Genomic DNA, 19,306 nt, shown 5'->3' with positions numbered 1-19,306 from the left:
TTAATTGCAAGAACATTATACCAATAAGATTTCCCCCTTATATTTTCATAAAAATATAGTTTAAGAAAGGATGTTTCTCAACATTTTTCAAAACAATCCGTAAAACATTAATCCAGGATTTAACAAATCTACCGTATCATAATTAGTTTAGAACTCTTCTAAACTTGTTTATCACTTCATATACACCAGCACAGAGTATTTGAATATCTACATGTATTTATCAGTAGTACTCATGGGCAATTTTTCGTCATTTTATTTGTGCATAACTTGAGGGGGGAGGGGGTAAAAAGTTACGCACGCTTTGTGCGTAATCGAAAATGGCGAAAATTATGGACGACCCCTAAGGAAACAAGCAAAAGTTTGATGTCTTATAAATTAGTGTAATATGTTGCTAATTCAAATCCGAAAGATCCAACATTGACTGATATATTTTAACTAGGTTTTTACAAACTTATTCATACTTTCTGGCTCCCTCCTCCAATGAGAGGACTTTCGTTTTTAGAATGTCATCAAACTGTTGCTTTGTTTCATTACATTCCCTGTGAATTGCCGGTTTGCAACATTTTAATTGGCCTATTTAAGGCCTTTGCACTTGATTCCGAGTTTCCTGACACATAATAGAGGTAACTTTTACATTATTCATTCACACGGCTGGAGCATGCCTCCTTTCTTTATCGAGTAAATTGACATTATAGATGACTGTATTCAATTAAACATTTTGACTGATAATGGAAAAATAATGAATAATGAAAAAGTTACTTCGTTTATGATAATATCATCAACAAGGTAATATGTGACGGTACTTAACTCTGAATCAAGTGCAAAGGGCATTCACATGAAAGTGAATAACAAAATTCTAAAAACACCATTACTGAAAAGGTCTCTTAAACTTGGCACCAGTTTCTTTAGCTACACTCCAACATCAACAGTCAAAAGTCTCAGAGATGTGTTCAATCTCATTCAACTTCACCTTGACCAAAATATGACATCTATCTCCATATTATCTGCCTGCAATTTGGCATAAACAAAACAATCACATTAACTGGTAATAGCTAACCACAAATTATCTGTGCCAAATAAACAAGTCTTGAAATAAAAAATATTTCAAACTATATAAATTTTCATGATTTTTAGACATATATATATGCTAGTCCAAAATTGATAAATCAAGAAAAGCACAAATGGAAACATCTGTTTATCATCAATAAAAATATAAAATTAGATTAGCACACAATATTATGTTATTGAATTACTATGATGAAAATATTTTACTTTTTACATTTAAGCTACTCAAGGACATGATAGGTACTTTTACCCATCGGCAAATGGCGCAATCCAATTCTAATTGGTCAAAAGAACTTTTTATACCACAGGTGTTACTTTTGCTGATCCACTTCTTCTTTCACTCCCAGATAACACATATAAAGAGCTTATTAAAGGATGGGAATACCCCAGGGAACTTCCCCACTGAGTTAACTGAGACATTAGAGAGGAATGTTAGCCAACTTTTACTTTCTACAACAATATTATGACAACAATATTATTTTAACACTTGTTAAAAGACAGGATAAAATCTGGAAATGTTTAAAACCATGACATAAATAGGCTTATTAGTGTTACCTGCAATAGCATTGGTGGAATTAAGCCAGCACAGTGAGGAGTGGTATGATTTAGGATATCATTTCACACAAACCATAGCAAATTTGAGCTTACATAGGAGATAAGTGTCAAGGAGCCTGAATTTGGTTGGAAACCAAGAAATCAAACCTAAACCACAACCATTTATCATCATCACTCATCATAACTAAAGGTAAGACACTAGTTTTTATTCAAATTGTATTCATTTTCAAGCATGTTTGTAACTTTTGTTTCCTTTTTCAAATTTCAACTTCTTATTAATCTATGTTTATGTAAATACATTGCAGTTATTGCTAGAAATGACTCAACCCAACCATTAAATGACTCAACTTGTTACAACTCTGATACACTCAATAATGATAATATTACATTGGTGAAATTAACATTAGGCATTTGCTTTATTTATTAGGCCCCTGTTTTTGAAAAAACTACTTTTCATCTTCAATCCAAATGGTTAAAATTTTCAATTGATGGTCAGCTTTTCTTCCCAGCTAGTGTTTGTGGATTTAACCAGGGATATGAGACACATCCCTGATTTAACATAGTTGAGCTGTTTTCAATGAGTTTTATCTTGGTTTAATGGGCTAAGTCCCGCAAAGGTCTTGGTGAATTCTGCTGTTCATGATTATCATCAGATTTATAAAGTTTACTTTTTGAGGGATGTTAAATGTCAACATTTCAACAATATTAATTTTTAATAATTTGCCATAAATTTGTATTATATCATGCACAAATTTCAAAAAATGAAAGTTATTTGACATCAGAAGGACATTCCTCGTATTTAGAAAGCAATTTGGTGTGTCTGATGTGCTCTCAGGTCTCACAAAAAATACTCTGCAAATGTGGGTGACCGACCCCTTTAACCTGTTCCAGCACTGAAAATACAACATCTGTAATAAAAAATAAATTAAAAAAAGATTTAAATCAAACAGTGGTTGTGTCAGAAGTAGTTGGCTTTTTTAAAATCACATGATAACACATCAAGCAACAGACAATTTAACATTAATTGAGCCTATCATGCCACCATAAACTTGGCAAACCTTGAAAATTCAATTCCCTTTTCCCTCACTGTGCTTTTCCCTTTTCTCAGTTACTCATACAGCTGATATGCATTGGACATGCTCCAACTTTTGTGCATCTGATCTATAAAGGGATAAATGTAAATTGTTATGACTGTAAAAATAAATACTAGGTGAAGTTGTGAACTACCTGTCATTGACATAACTGCAGGAGGACAAAATTACTACAATGAATGTCTAGGTTGTACTAAATCTTTCCTTCATAATGACAGTGATCATGGCAATGACCCAGAGTAGCATTTTGTTTAAAAGGACAAAATCTGGCACTGACTTATAACTTGCCTAACACCAGACTTGCAAATTATTTTGCACACTTGCAATGATTACCAAGAGAGAAAATAAGGATTTATTAGGGCGCCCACTACGGCGGCACCCCTATATTGGCTTGACTTTGCAAAATGCTTCAAATTTTGGTCTTTCTAGATTTATTCTGCATCTGTTTTGTTTAAAAAGTATGTGCTTAGAATAAATAACACAACTAACTTGGTTTAGATTTTATTACTGTTTACTATAAATATGCATTGAATGCAAGTACAGTAGTTCTATATACAGCTGGAATTAACGTTTGAAATACGAAATTAATAATTTTGCCTTTTACTGTCTTGTAAAATACTTTTCAAGAGATGGCGCTATTACAAACACAGAGTACGATCCAGGTGAAGAGCAGCGTGATTTACTAGAATAAACAGAGACAGCATAACCGTGCACTCGTATTTTGTTTCCTCGGTAAAGAGCATGGTGTCCGACTCGCGACTTCTTGATCCAAAAAGCTGCTATGTAGATCAAGGAACTAGGATATAGGAATTCCATCGATAAACATGGTTTCTTATTTAAAAAAAAACAAAAACAGGGATGGTCTCATATCCCTGGAAAATCTGGCGCGGTAGTTGCAAAAATCCTTAAAATCCTGTACGTATATGCTTCCCTTTTTTGTTTGAAATACAAAATTAATGGGTTAATAAAAACATCCAATACACCATGATCTTATATCACTTAAACATGTTAAACAAGTTCAAATGCTCTTAAAAGCTGATATCCGTGGTGACTTTCCATTAAATCAATAGCCAGGCATGCAATATTGTCAGGTATTACCACCGACCACTATATCATATGTCCATTTGGAAAACAATCCTTAAGAATTAAATATGCAAACCTACATGTATATTCAGAATAAAATAATTCTGCTCCAACAACTTCCCCCCCACATGATTTCCTAACAATAGTTACCGAAATGGTAACCTGGCCTTTTTATTTGAAACCAATCCTCTTACATCCCATGCAGTACGATTTTACACCTCTCTCACCATATTAGATATGCTTTACATTTCCTAATCTTTCTTTGCGTACTATGCTAATGTTACATTATTGTTTTATAGAAGAAAATTGTACCCAAACGGTTCAGCACATCACATCAAAGCTCACATTGGGCGTCCTATTCCTTTTTTGAAGGAATTTTTAGTATTTAAGCTAGGGGTGGGAAGGTTTTAGGGGAAGATGAAACAGTACCCCCTCCATGATGGCTCTTACCTGGAAGGCCGGCTTGATCTATTGGGCAGACAAAACTTGCAGTGTGCACACATACCTGGAAAAATTGGTTTATTCTAAGAATATTTGGAGGGAAAATATGAATTTTGAAGCGAGATTTTGTTTCCCTGTTCTGTATATGCAGCAATATTCACCTAATTCAAATTTCCATATATACTTCACAGGCAATTTTAAGTAAATTTTAAAAAAATTTACAAGAGGATGCACTATTTTTTATTTTGACCTACTTGGATGAGAAATTTTCACCAAAAATGGTTGAAAAAAGCTCAATTTTGCAAACAAATCATAAAAAAGCCAGATTTTTGCCCAAATTTCAAAAATCCTGGTGTTACCCTTAGGCATAAAATTGTGTAAAATTCTAGTGTAAGATTTTTTTTATTTTCACAGGCCTGAACTTGGAAGGGTGAGCATATTTGGGAATCAACTTTTTAGCTTTTGAAAGTAATAGTTAGTTAATGAAAGCTTTTGCCTAACTTTCTAAAGCACATCATACAGGCTTTTATACATGTATCATAGTTTTGTCATAATTTCCATTTTGATTGCAACATTTTCCACTTCCGACTTCCAGTTCCGACTACGGATTGATTATGTATGCCACAATGGAATTATCAATTATTTCTGCAGGTTATATAAATTTGAAATACAGTACTGAGTTTGACATTTTGGCAGTCGGAAGCAAAAAATGGTGAAATCAAAACAGAAATTCTGACAAAACTGCATACAGACCCATACCATGTGCTTTACAGAGTTGGGGAAAATCTTTCATTGGTGAACTTTATGTTAGTTTAAAAAGCTAACCCCCCCCCCCCCCAAATGCTCTTGAGCCAAGTTCAGGCCTATCAAAATCGAAAATCTTGCCTGTAGTGCAGGGCGATATTTTCAACAATTGTTGTAACCTATTGCTATGGTAGTTAATCCTGTCACATCATCACTTCTATGGCGAATTAGGCCAAAAATATTTGCAATTTTGTGATAAAAAGGTGTGTTTACACACACACACACACAACACAAAAAGGGATGTTTTTAATTCCTTTCTATGAGCATGTGCGCTAGTTTACAGAGTAACAGGACCAGGTCTAAGCTGTTTGGTATTAACACATAATCTGTTACATTCCAAACAAGACACTTCATTTCCTACATAGCAATCAATGGTTCCTGTTGTGTGCAGTAGTGCCCGGACTAAATGAAAACAGCTACCTGAAAACTTATTCTTCCTGCCCTACAGTGTATGACTGAGAATATACACAAATATGCCCTATGATACATTTACCCTACATTCACATCTGACTATTTGAATACTTCAAAACGATACTGACAATATGTTTACTCAAAAAAGGCCAATCCAGGGGCCACTGTTTTCAGAATAAAATGGAACTTAGAACAAATTAAGGTTAAAATTATTATTTCCGATATTTTATACGCCTAGTGTGTAGAAGGACAGCAGGGCTTTTAATGCTCTGCGTGCCCAGCCATAGGCTTCAACATAAAAAGTTCAAGTTTCAAATTGCCACCCAGACTTTTAAATTATTAAATTTGGATTCATTAGTGCAAAAATATGCAAATTACGACCAAGCACCAGATACAGTTTTCGCAAGCATGCAAGCATGAAAGCCTTACCGTTTTAAAATAAAAGGACATTTTGTGCATAATTTTGACATTTTTTTGCATTGATTTCTCACAGTTCACTTTTGACAACATTGCATGATTTTTGTGATGAGATAACTAAAAAATAATGCAAGCAAATGGTAAACTTCTGCACTATCGTTTAGAGTACATCAATGTCCAGATAAGGTTTTCTCATTTTTTCAAAGTATATTTTTAAAACAAAAATATATTCATCATTATGTCATCATTGGCAGGCGGTGATGGAAGCGATATCGCCAATTTTGAGGTCGCCATAGGATTAACACATAATCATGAAATCTTCACAAACAATTCTAAATTTGTTATGTGGTGTCAAAGCAAAATGATCTTACTCTAAAACCGTCGGGGTACGACAATGTACCACACTGTAAGTATGTTAATTTTCCATTTGTAATTGCTAACCGTGTATTTTGAATGGGGCTGTCAGCCCTGTATCTTCACCAGCCTCGTACGTCCCGTGTTGCGCTTCCTATGCCGCCTGATCATTGGGAGCTATTGGGCAGGGAAACCTCCTATGTAGTTGTGGCACTTTAACATGCTTAAAACATAACTGCCAAGAGGTTACATAGAAGGTTTTGTTTTAAACATGTTCAGGGGCCAATTACACACACCAGGTTTTTCAACGATAAGCAATTTTTTGCTGAAGGGAGTCAGCGTGACAAAAAAAAATCACTTGTTTTTTCTTCAATACTTCGAATTTCCAACAAATAAGGTCTGTGTTCTCTCCCATTTCTCTGTCCTTTAAGTTCAAAAGTATAGTTAATGCAATGACTACTAGTACTTTTTATCCAAAAATGTTCCCTATTTCCATCATGGATTTGGAATGCCACCGAAGTTTTTTAACCAATGCCAATGCAAGGGAAGGGTGCAGATTTCTAAGAATTTTGCTCCATGTTAACAATATTCCAGGTCTCGTAGGCAAGTTAGCATGTATAAAGAAGCTAGCTGAACATTCTCACCTTTGTCTAAGAATTTTTTGATCTTTCACTTACTACCAAAAAAAACCCAACTATCACTAGATTCAATGATGTCTTTCTACTTTATAGATCAGAGATAAACCCAAAATATAAACCCCAGGGGCTGTAAAAATGCCTAGGGCTTTTAGTCTTTGAGAAGTGCCATAGATTAGTTGAGTAATGGCCAAAATTTGGGGGACAATACCGGGGGGGCACTCAACTTTAGAAGTGACGGGTATGTGCCTACCGGCGTCACAAAGTAGGGGCCTATTGGGTACAAAGCGTTATTTTAAAATAGGGGGTCATTGGGTACAAACAAAATAAAAAAGGGGTCATTGGGTAGAAAATTTGGAAAAAATTAAGCAAAATTTTGAAAGTGTCGGCATAATTTTGAAAAAATTGAGCACAATTTGAACGTTTCTGCATTATTTTTTGTCATGTTGATGATGCTATTCTAGAAAATCTAGAAAAAAAGGGGGTCATTGGGTAGCCGCAACCAAAAAAAGGGGGTCATTGGGTAGCCGCAACTAAAAAAAAGGGGGGGTCATCGGGTATGACTTTTAAAAAAAGGGGGTCATCGGGTATAGTTGACTTCAAAAGAGGGGGCTTATTGACAGGCACATACCGTTTAACTTCCAAAGTTGAGTGCCCCCGGACAATACCCTCAAAGCCACACCTTATGTATGCCACTCATTGCTCAGCTTATGAGCCTCTTTTTAACAGAGTGAAGGAGATTCTTGTTTTTCTTACCATCAAACACATACCGCAATAATATATTGTTCCTAAACTGATATCTCAGGACATCAATTTACAAGTCGAACACAAGTTTATTTGTTACTAGCAATACGAAGATCAAAATGACCAAACATGGGAAATACCTTTAATTTGACATCAAATCAAATCAAATCCAGTGTGCGTGACAAACTTAAAAGAAATCACAAATCTTCTCTCCTAGCTTAAAATTAACAACTAATTGTCAGTTGTCACGGCATCACACTTTAGAGTAAATATTTTGGTTCACAATTTTTCTTGAAAATTTGATGTTTTCGCCAACCAAAATCCAGGTCTCATATAGTCAATTCTCTTCACGCGGGTGTCGATTGCAGACGACATGTTTCAAATTTTTTTTTTTAATTAAAAAATTTCAGAAATGTAAATTTTCATGACCATATTTGGAATCAGTATGAAAGATGCATTAAAATGAGTACAAACAAGCCTAGTATTGATTCAGTAGTTCTTAAAATAGCTCTTGATATTTTGAGAAAATCTTTCAAAACTTGAACTTTTCCTGTTGAAGCGCATGGCTAGCATACAGAACATTAATAAAGACCTGACATCTTCCTATAATAAATGAAGGATTGAGCTGACATCTTCCTGTTTTGCAAGTGGACCCTGTCCTGTTATTCCTGTGGTTTCAAAGTGTTGTCCATTACTTTCTCCAGGGCTCAAAACTTTGAATGATTGCCAGTATAATTTAATTACTTTGCTACACATTTTGCTGCCAAACTTTTTAAGCATTTTTATCACATTTTGAATCCTCCCTTCAAATCTTTACATTACCCATAGACATGTTGTTGAAATTCAAACTTGACACTATTTCAGGGGATGCACTGGCGATTGAATTTGTTATGAAAATGATCCTAGTAGAGCAGGGGTCAGCAACCTTTTTAAAGCACAGTGCAAGTTATAAAGGAGAGGAGCATGATTTAGCAGTGTTTGCACTCAAATATTGAGATAAATAAAGCTGACACACAAGAGGAATGGTATGGGTTCTATAAAGAAGATCTCAAGGCAAGATAAAAGGGGTATCATTTCCACCCCATATGCTTGATTTTGTTCAGGAGGGCAAAATTGTCCAAAACGTCAGTTTAATATAATATTGACCTAAACTCCTGGGCAATTTTTACAGCCTATATTATATTTAGTCCTATGGATGTGCTTGTTCCCACCTTTCCCAGAGATAGCCTGCATGCCCAGCCCCCTAGCCAGATTTGTTTTTGCAGGGGTGTAGAATTTCTGAAATGACCTTTTTCACACACAAAAATGTTTACATGCAAAAGCTCTAAAATGTACTTTGTGGGCTATTGGGTTCTAGCATCATAATAACATGTGAAATAAGCAATAATAAGATGACATGCACAATTCAAATGGTGGGAAATACTAAATACATACCAGCAAATAGTAACTTGCAACTGTCAACATTAGATGCCATAACTAATTTTGTTTTTAAATAGTCATTAATGTGAGCTATTAGTCTGCACATTTCATGTAAGATTTTTAATATACAGATAATTCCATTTTAATTGTTCCTTCTTGTTTTGAATGATGTCTAGCTGTCACAACAATATTTTGGTACAAGGAAAATGACAGATGTTAATTATGATTTTCCTTGAGAAAAATTATGTTTGCAAGTTAAACCTTAATTTGTATCTATGGGTGCAAAGTGCAAAAGGATGGGTAAACACACTTTCCCTGCAGACCCACATCTATGGGCTCTGTACATAAAATGTGTCATGACAGTTAACAGCTCTTCCTACTGGTGGTCTTCTTTCCTTTCTCTAACCTAACCTTAATTTCCTTTCCTTTCCATTCCCTTTCCCACTCCCCTTCCTTCCTCCTCCACAATCACTGTCCTGTGCCTTAACTTTCCCTCCCTCCCTCTTGCATATATTGGGGATGAGAGCAGAACAATCAGAAGGCGATATATTGACTGTATTAGAGCAAAAGAAACACTATCTCAGAAATGTCAAGTTGCACTTTGGGCTTTCTATTATTACTTACACAAGTCACATAGCATGCATTATGTACAGGTGTCTTCTGCTCATTGAAAGGATCTTTTGCTAGCGTCATTGGAAGTCATTTACATGGTAGCCGAGGTACTCAAGTTTGGTTTTGGTAGGGACGTGCCGCTGAGATTTTGGAAGTAGACCCATAAATATACCAATTTTTCAAGAAATTTGGACCCATTGATATACCAAAAGTCAAAATTTTCGGCCGAATTTACCCAAAATTGTCTTTAGTTTTTACAAATTTTCCCAAAATTTTGGGAAAATTTTGAAAATATTGGCTAGATTAAGGAACAAGGCGGTTCTCGAACCACGAGTCTCGCCTGCTTTCGTGACCGCCTGCTTTTGCGATTACTTTGGTAGAGGTAAATGAATTTGGTGGTTATCGGCTGGGCACGATTATCTGGCTGATGGTGACTGTACCCACCAAGTTTCATGCCCATGCAACAGTTTTTACTAATTTGACTTCAGATTACCCCTGGTGGACTCGAAATGACCTTCCCAAAATTTGGCTTTAAATGATGACTGTACCCACCAAGTGTCATGCCCATACGACAGTATTTACTCATTTGACCTCAGATGACCCCTGGTGACCTCGAAATGACCTTCCAAAAATTTGGCTTTAAATGTTAACTGTACCCCCTAAGTTTCATGCCCATCAGACAGTTTTTACTAATTTGACCTCAGATGACCCCTGGTGACCTCAAAATGACCTTCCAAAAATTTGGCTTTAAATGTTGACTGCACCCACCAAATTTCATGCCCATATGACAGTTTTTACTTATTTGACCTCAGATGACCCCTGGTGACCCCGAAATGACCTTCCAAAAATTTGGCTTTAAATGTTGACTGTACCCACCAAGTTTCATGCCCATCCGACAGTTTTACTAATTTGACCTCAGATGACCCTGGTGACCTCGAAATGACCTTCCAAAAATGTGGCTTTAAATGTTGACTGTACCCACCAAGTTTCATGTCCATACGACAGTTTTTACTAATTTGACCTCAGATGACCCCTGGTGACCCCAAAATGACCTTCCACAAATTTGGCTTTAAATGTTGACTGCACCCACCAAGTTTCATGCCCATACGACAGTTTTACTAATTTGACCTCGGATGAACCCTAGATGACCTCAGTGACCTTGACCCACTAACCAATACAAACCGGTTCTGTCTCGGGTCAAGATGCACCCACCCACCAAGTTTGAGGAACGTGCAACCCCTAGTCTCCGAGAAAATAGGCGGAAGGCAAACTTTAACCAAAACTTTAACCAAATTTGTCACATCCACACACACACCCCCACACCCCTACACACATACGGAAAAGTGATTATATAGTCTCCTGCCTTATCAGGCGAGACAAAAATTGGGCTGTTTCCCGAAAAAATTGAGAAAATTTTGAAAAAAGGACCCATTGATATACCAAAATAGGCTTTGAAAAAGGGGTCATTGATATACCAGAAGGCTGAAAATGCTACCCATGTTTATGCACGCCCCCGTATGGTCATTTGTACTGAGTACCCCGGGCATGGTAGTAAGTAGCAGTAAAGGTATTTCTTTCTAATTTTATGTATACATGCTCTCCGTCAAAGGATTAAGCACTCTTTTACACGAAATAATGCAATTTCATATATATTTCTAGAACAATGTACCTTTTTTTTTGGGGGGGGGAAGGGGTTGTTTGTTTGTTTGTTTGCTTGTTTGCTCTTACTCTGTAAATAACTGCAGACCTGACCATAAAGAGTTCACCAGTTAAGTCAGTATCATTATGTTATTATGATATTGTTTTACCATTGTAACATGTTTCATAGTCATATCTCAAATAGTTATCATGTTTATGCTCTATTTAATGTTGAAAACTATGTGATTAGCTTGCTTATGATTGGGCTATAGGTTAAGGGATGGGGTATGGACGTTTGGACAGTATTTTTTGTGGGACATGAGAGCACATCAGGCATATCGAATTGCATTCTGAATACGAAGAATGTTCTTGTGATATCAAATAATTTTGATTCCTTGAAATTCGCAATATAATACGCATTTTATGGCAAATGATTAAAAAATGATATTTTTGATATTTAACAGTCCTCGAAGTAAACTTTATAAATCTAATGATATGTACTGGTACTTAAAGTGTATGTAGCTGGGAAGAAAAGCTGTCGATCAAATGAAAATTTTGACCTCTCGTATTGAAGATATGATTTTTTTCCCCCAAAACACTTAAAAAAATTAGGTCTTTTGGGGAAAAAAAATGTATACTATAATATGAAAGGTCAAAATTTTCAATTGATCGTCGGCTTTTCACCCATATCATTAGATTGATAAAGTTTACTTCGAGGACTGTTAAATATCAAAACATTTTAAAATATCAATTTTTAATAATTTGTCATAAAATTTGTATTATATCGTGAATTTCATAAAAATCAAAATTATTTGATACAGAATGCAATTCGATAGGTCTGGTGTACTCTCAGCTCCCACGAAAAATACGTGAAAACGTCGCTAAACGTTAATATCCCATTCCTTAATGACATTAATAAATTGAGGATTTATAAGACAATGGAATGATTGATAATACCACCACAACACTTGCATTTCCAAGTCATATCAACCACATCCTTATTTCTGTATGTTTTGATGCAAACTTGTATGCGATATATACCAAATGTAAACTCTAGAACACTTCACTTCATATCTGAGTGCAACATGATCTCTCTACATTGGATTAAGTGCTTTAGTCTTATTTCTACATCCCTTCCTAATGCCCAGTCATTAATACATATTCAATGTGTGCTTTTATACAAATTTATTCTTTTTTCTTTACTTTTTTTTTCCTTTTCTCTCTAAAGGATGTTGGCCCTTCGGTTATTATGTGCAATATAAGGTTATTGTCAATGTTGTTGTTGTTGTTGTTGTTGGATCTTTACCATGCCTTAGCATAATCATTTGCAGTAAACCTTTGACGAGCGTGTATTTTAAGCATACATCACATATTTACTGCGTTGGATGCACTTGTCTCTGATTGGCTGCTGAGATCTGCTGTTTGACGGGTGGAATTTTATGAATTTTATGAACTGTGCACCGTACACGTTGTTAGCTCCGAATTTGCAAAATCATGATAGTCGCGCTCATCAAAGGTTTACTACAAAATATTATATATCCCACACTATGACTATGAGTTTTCTTAGTACTACCCTCTACCTTTCAAATAGTGCTACCTGACCCTTGTCCAAGAATAGGCAGCAATGTTGCTACATGTAGGGTTGGATAAATAAGCACAGAAAATAGGCTGACCAACCAATCAATTTTCATCAATGAAGTTGCATCATCCATACATAAAAGAACATTTCCAGTAAGTAACCCAACATATATTTCTTGTCATTTCTTGTACTACCCTCTACCTTTCAAATAGTGCTACCTGACCCTTGTCCAAGAATAGGCAGTAATGTTGCTACATGTAGGGTTGGATAAATAAGCACAGAAAATAGGCTGACCAACCAATCAATTTTCATCAATGAAGTTGCATCATCCATACATAAAAGAACATTTCCAGTAAGTAACCCAACATATATTTCTTGTCATTTCAGATACCTATTACCAATATGATGTCCATCACATGCTTCAAGTTCATACATCTCACCCTGTTTCTATGGTTACCACTCTGTATGGGAGAAACCACTCAGACAGTAGAAGAGCCTTTACAAATGTGCCGGCCATGTTGTGACAGAGGGGATCCAGGCCCTTCTGGGCCCCCAGGTTTGCCAGGGATCCAAGGCCCTGCCGGAATGCCTGGTATGTAATTAAATTAAAATCCTAAGGCATTTGGGGGATTTTTTCTTTTTGTTACATGTCATCTTGCTGACCAAGCTTACTGGAAAGGTCTGTCCGACAAAACAATATAAGGGCTCATATTGAAATTCCCTTACACAGGATGGTGTGCTCCTTCCTGTGCTAGCCTTCTTTTGTTAAAATCCTGGGCAGGGTGTATCACTAATGCATATAATCCATCCGTTTTATGACCGAGCTTTCCTGAGGCGCGCGCTTAGCGAGGGGAATCCTGCCTTCTTTCTGTGTGAAAACGTGGTAGGGTATTTCAATATAAGCAATTTCCGGCAATTATAAGCTGAACAAACTTTAGAACTGCATTTTTTTTCATCACCTAAGGCCCTTCCAGGCCTATAGCAAGGATTTATTTTAGGGAGTGCAGGAGGGGGCTAAAATGTAGCCCTTTTGTGAATTTTCCTTCAAAAAAGGATTGATTTCAACATTTTAAAAGAATAAAGAGAACTCCCTGGCTACAGGCATTTTGACTGAAAATAAAAGTTGCAAAACTTGTAAAACAAATGTCTCCCAGTTGGACTACCCAGTGAAAACAAATTCCCTCTCATAGGACTATTGAAAAAATAGTCATATGACTACCTGTACCACACCCCAACCCACCTCTACCCTACTTCTATCCCAACACTACTACCTCATTTCCTCACTCATCCCCCACCTAACCCTAACCCCACCCATATCCCCAGTTCCCCACCCACATTCAACCACTTCCCACCATTTCCCCACAATTTAAATACCCTACCAAACCACACACCTACAATACTCTACTATACCCACCAAACCCCACATCTACCACACCATAACTCACCCAACCCAAGCCAACCCACCCCTACTCTACTACCCCTATTCCTTATCCCACCCTACCCTACCCTCCCACCTAATCCCTACCCTACCCTTAACCCACTATATTATATGATCCCACACCTACTTGCACCCTACATAACCCCACTCCTATCCATACCCAACTCTCCTTAACCTCACCCTAACCTTACTCCACCCCTACCATAACACCATACCCCTACCTTATCCCACCCTACCCTCAACCACCCATGTTTACCCCACCTCACCATCCAACCCCTCCCCACACACTCCTATCCTAGCCTCCCACCACAACACTACCCTACCCCACCCTACCCACAGCATGCCTGCCCTACCACTTACCCAAACCACATGTTAACCCACCCCAACTATCTGTGTCGCACCCACCTACCCCCACTTACCCACACCCCACCACCCCTAACTTTCCACCATGCCCCTACATCTATCCAGCATAAACAACTTTCCTACCCTACCCCACCTACCTTCAACCCCACCCCTACTCCACCATAACCCAACCAACCCCAAGCCAACCCACCTCTACCCTACAACCTACCCCTTATCTCACCCCTACCCTACCCTCCCACCATGCCCCTACCCTACCCTACCCTTAACCCACTACCCAACACACTATATCTCACACACCTACTTGCACCCTATACAACCTCACTCATATCCATACCCACCCATCCTTAACATCGCCCTACCCTTACCGGTTACCCAACACTACCCTACCCTAGCCTACCCACAGCATGCCCTGCCCTATCACTTACCCACACCACATGGTAACCCACCCCAGCTATCTGTGCTACAGCCACCTACCCACGCCCCCTTACCCACACCCCACTTAGCCACACCCCACCACCCCTAACTTCCCACCATGCCCCTACATCTATCCAACATAAACAACTTTCTTCCCCTACCACACACCTGCCCTCAACCCCACTCCTACCACACCATAACCCACCCAACCCCAAGCCAACCCACCCCTACCCTACTACTTCTACCACTCCTACCCCTTATCTCATCCCTACCCTACCCTCCCACCACATCCCTACCCTACCCTAACCTTTAACCCACTACCCACCACACTATATCTCACACCTACTTGCACCCTACACAACCTCAATCATATCCGTACCCACCCATCCTTAACATCACCCTACCCTTACCCCACACTACCCTAACCCACCCTACCCAACCCCACCTTACCCACAGCATGCCCTGCCCTACCACTTAACCACACCACATGGTAACCCACCCTGGTAACTATCTGTGTCACATCCACCTACCTGCCCCACTTAGGGAACGTTCATAAATACTTTGGTAGGGGGGGCTGGAAAATTTTGATTTCGGTATGTCAAAACTTTTTTGACCCCCCCTCTGTCTGTATGTTAAACTTTTAGAACCCCCCCTCTTTATGGACTGAAAACTTTTTTGCCCCCCCCTTTTGTATACACCCAAACTTTTGACCCCCCCCACACACACACATAATGAAGGTATACTAGTACTTAAAATACTCCACTCTTGTTTCCACTATAGGTAATGCTTTATTTTACTAGTATAGTGGATTAAACTTACACAGTTTCAACCTTGTTACAAATTCAAGCAAACAGATCCGCAATAAATTATCAGTGTCACTCTTACAGGCCTTATATCTAATAGGCCTAAATTGTCAGGACATCATAAAATATAAATAAATTGCTTTCAAATAAGGTCTCAAAAGTTATTGCATGGATGTATCAGGGGTGTATTATCCAGCTTTCTTGGTGTGTGTGTGGGGGGGGGGGCAAATGAAATTTTTGGGCACAGACGAACAATTGCAGTTGCTTTACATACATATATACCGGAGCTTTAAAAAAATGCTTTACTGCGCGCGTAGCGCGCAAAAATTTTGTATTTTACTCTATTTACGCCTATGATCGGGATGAAAATGGCTTTATTAGGGGGTGTCTTGTGCGTAGCCTTTTAAATTTGTATTAACTTTTAGACCCCCCTTTATGGGTGTCAAAACTTTCTTGACCCCCCTTTTGCCATGTCAAAACTTTTTGACCCCCCCTTTTGGAAGGTCAAAACTTTTTGACCCCCCTACAAATTTTCCAGCCCCCCACCAAGGTATTTATGAACGTTCCCTTACCCAAACCCCCACTACCGCTAACTTCCCACCATACCCTTACATCTATCCAACATAAACAACCCCACACTACCCTACCCCACCACACACCTACCTTCAACCCCACCCCCACCCCTACCACACCATAACCCACCCAACCCAACCCCAAGCCAACCCACCCCTACTACCCTTATCTCACCCCTACCATACCTTCCCACCATACCCCTACCCATAACCCACTACCCACCACACTATATCCCACATCTACTTGCACCCTACACAACCCCACTCTGGCATCCTTAACCTCACCCTACCCTTACCCGACACTACCCTACCCACAGCATGCCCTGCCCTACCACTTACCCACCCCAACTATCTGTGTCACACCCATCTACCCACCCCACATACCCACCTCATCCTACCCCACCCACTCCTACCCACACCCAACCATCCCTAACCTCACCCCTCCTATTATCCACCCCTATCCCAACCTCCCACCACACCCCTACTCTATCCCACCCAACTTATTCTTCAAACTAGGAAGCATCTGGTTGATCACATTTCCAATTCAGTAAATCTTAGTGCAACTCATTTCATTTCACAACAATATCATAAATCTTGTTTTATTTTTCACTCAGGTAACCATGGCAACAATGGAAACAATGGCCCTCCGGGCCCACCAGGCCCAAAAGGAGGGATTGGGCCCACCGGTCTTGAGGGACGGGAAGGGTCACAGGGCCCCATCGGCCCTATGGGCCTGCCAGGCAAAAGTGGAGTTCCGGGCTTGATGGGGTCACGTGGTGACTCCGGTGTGCAAGGTGACAGAGGCGGAAGAGGATATAAGGGCGACAAAGGGGAACCGGGGAGCATCTCAAGCATCCCATCACTTGGCTACCCAAGTCAACATGCCCCTATCCCACACTTGGGTCGAAGGTCAGCATTCTCAGTTGGTACCTCAAACACTATCACAGCACCATCTGACGATTATGTTATTGCTTTTGATCACATCTTTGCAAACGTCGGTGAGGATTTCGATTTGGATATAGGAAAATTTATATGTCGTATCAATGGGACGTACTACTTTATTTTTCATGTGAACAAGTGGTCAAATGCCCATAACTGTTATATCAAGCTGATGAAAAATGGGCTTATGATAACAGCGGTTTACGAGGATTCAGGGTATGATTATTATGATGGTGTGAGTAATAGTATCTTGCTTGAGATGACTGAGGGAGATCAAGTATGGTTGCAACTCCATGCAAATGATGAAGTCTATGGAGGCATTGCTAAAATGACGACATTTTCAGGTTGGCTACTTTATGAAGCGCTTCCTTAAATAGGTATATTCACAGGGACAGGCAGCCATTAAAAATGGTTAATAGCCATTCAATTTTCGATTCATTGAAATGCTACTCTGCCCATTTATGCAATTTTGCACTCAGTGATATTATGAACAGAAAATTCATACAAACAGCACAAGTAAAAAATGTTTTATGATATGCTGATTTTGTATGCCTTTTCTATTTGCTTGTAAAAACATGGTATTCAGCGTTTTGTTACAATGTTAAACATACGCTATTATATAGAACAGAAAAGTTCAAATTGCAGGTGGCATGCTGCAATTTGCTTTATGTGTGCCTTTTTAGAATATATGCAAAAAACTGGTCAAGTTAATATGTATCAAGTTAATTCTACCACCAGTACCATTTTTGTGATAATACATTCATAATGTTCTCTCCATGCAGGTGTTGACTGCATGCAGACGAAAAGTTTCAGTTTTTTTAATTCAAAAATTTCAGAGTTGTACATTTTCAGGACCATGTTTGGAATCAGCATGAAAATACATTAAAATGAGTACAAAGAAGCCTGTAATTGGTTCATTTTACGCAGAGCGTTAGTATTTGGCCCGGGGCACTCAACTAAAATTTTGGTAGGAGTGTGCAGCACAGAGCGCCAAACTTTGGGAACTAAGAACTGATTTTTGGGCAAAATAGGGGCTTGATGAACTCAAATTTCAACATTTTTGTGGGGGTCTGTGAACTAAAATTGGGCAAAATTATAAGCTTTGGAGCTAAAAAAAAAAATCAACATTTTTCCAAATTTGAGCTACAGAGCTACAATTTTCAGAGTTTGAGGCTCAATGAACTGGAGCATGATGCAAATGTGGGTCTTAAGGAACAGCTGGAGAGCCTGAAAAGGGGACCCTTGACCGCTGCACATACCCATACCACCTTAACATGTGAGTGACCCACTGGGGGGATTTGGTTATGAAACAAACAATTATATTTCAAAGTTTAAAATGGTAAAGAGACTTTTGGGACACACTGTACATATAAATACCAGATTGAAAACTGTTCATGTATATACACTTTACATCAGTTTTTTATATAAATCATTGTATTTTTATTGGTGAATGACATTAATTTTCTTGTATTATAATAGTTTATTATTTTTGTATATCTTTACACCATTTATAGCAATTATATTTAACTGCATGATAAAATTAAAAATCAATGTCTGGCTACTTAGTGTGACACACTTTGCTTGGCCAAAGGTTCTCAATTCTCTCCATTCACAATACGATACGCTGCCAGCAGTTGCATTGCCAGTCCCAATTTGTTACCTTGTTGACTTCCCCGTCCCAGCCTCCATTCGATTTTCACCCGTGTGTGATTATAATAATGTTGAACACAGCTACATGAAGGATTCTGTATGGTCAATAGATTGAAAATGGATCTACTATATAATTACATATGTTCCTGTGAATTGCACAGGCTTTGGTTGTCAACATTTTCCTGTGATGCACTGCATATTTTGGCCCCTCTCCAGCAGTTCAACTGCTGGAGGCACATCATATTGCGAATTGACCAAATTCTGAAAATGGACCAAAAG

At 38.4% G+C, this 19,306-nt stretch overlaps 2 protein-coding genes across 2 annotated transcripts in view; one reads left to right on the top strand and one right to left on the bottom strand.

Moving 5' to 3' along the window:
• LOC140150962 (uncharacterized) overlaps positions 1 to 19,306 on the bottom strand; it is a 60,174-nt gene that overhangs the window by 10,987 nt on the left and 29,881 nt on the right. The window lies entirely within an intron of this gene.
• Positions 1,452 to 17,906, top strand: LOC140150964 (uncharacterized). The gene is made up of 3 exons (XM_072173127.1): positions 1,452 to 1,810; positions 13,236 to 13,440; positions 17,053 to 17,906. Exons 2-3 carry the CDS (start codon positions 13,251 to 13,253, stop codon positions 17,748 to 17,750), a joined length of 888 nt encoding a protein of 295 aa, XP_072029228.1. The 5' UTR covers positions 1,452 to 1,810; positions 13,236 to 13,250; the 3' UTR covers positions 17,751 to 17,906.

Source organism: Amphiura filiformis, chromosome 4, assembly GCF_039555335.1.
Source record: "Amphiura filiformis chromosome 4, Afil_fr2py, whole genome shotgun sequence".
Lineage (NCBI taxonomy): Eukaryota > Metazoa > Echinodermata > Ophiuroidea > Amphilepidida > Amphiuridae > Amphiura > Amphiura filiformis.
The sequence above is the reverse complement of the archived record's forward strand: the minus strand, read 5'-3'. Positions and strand labels throughout refer to the sequence as shown.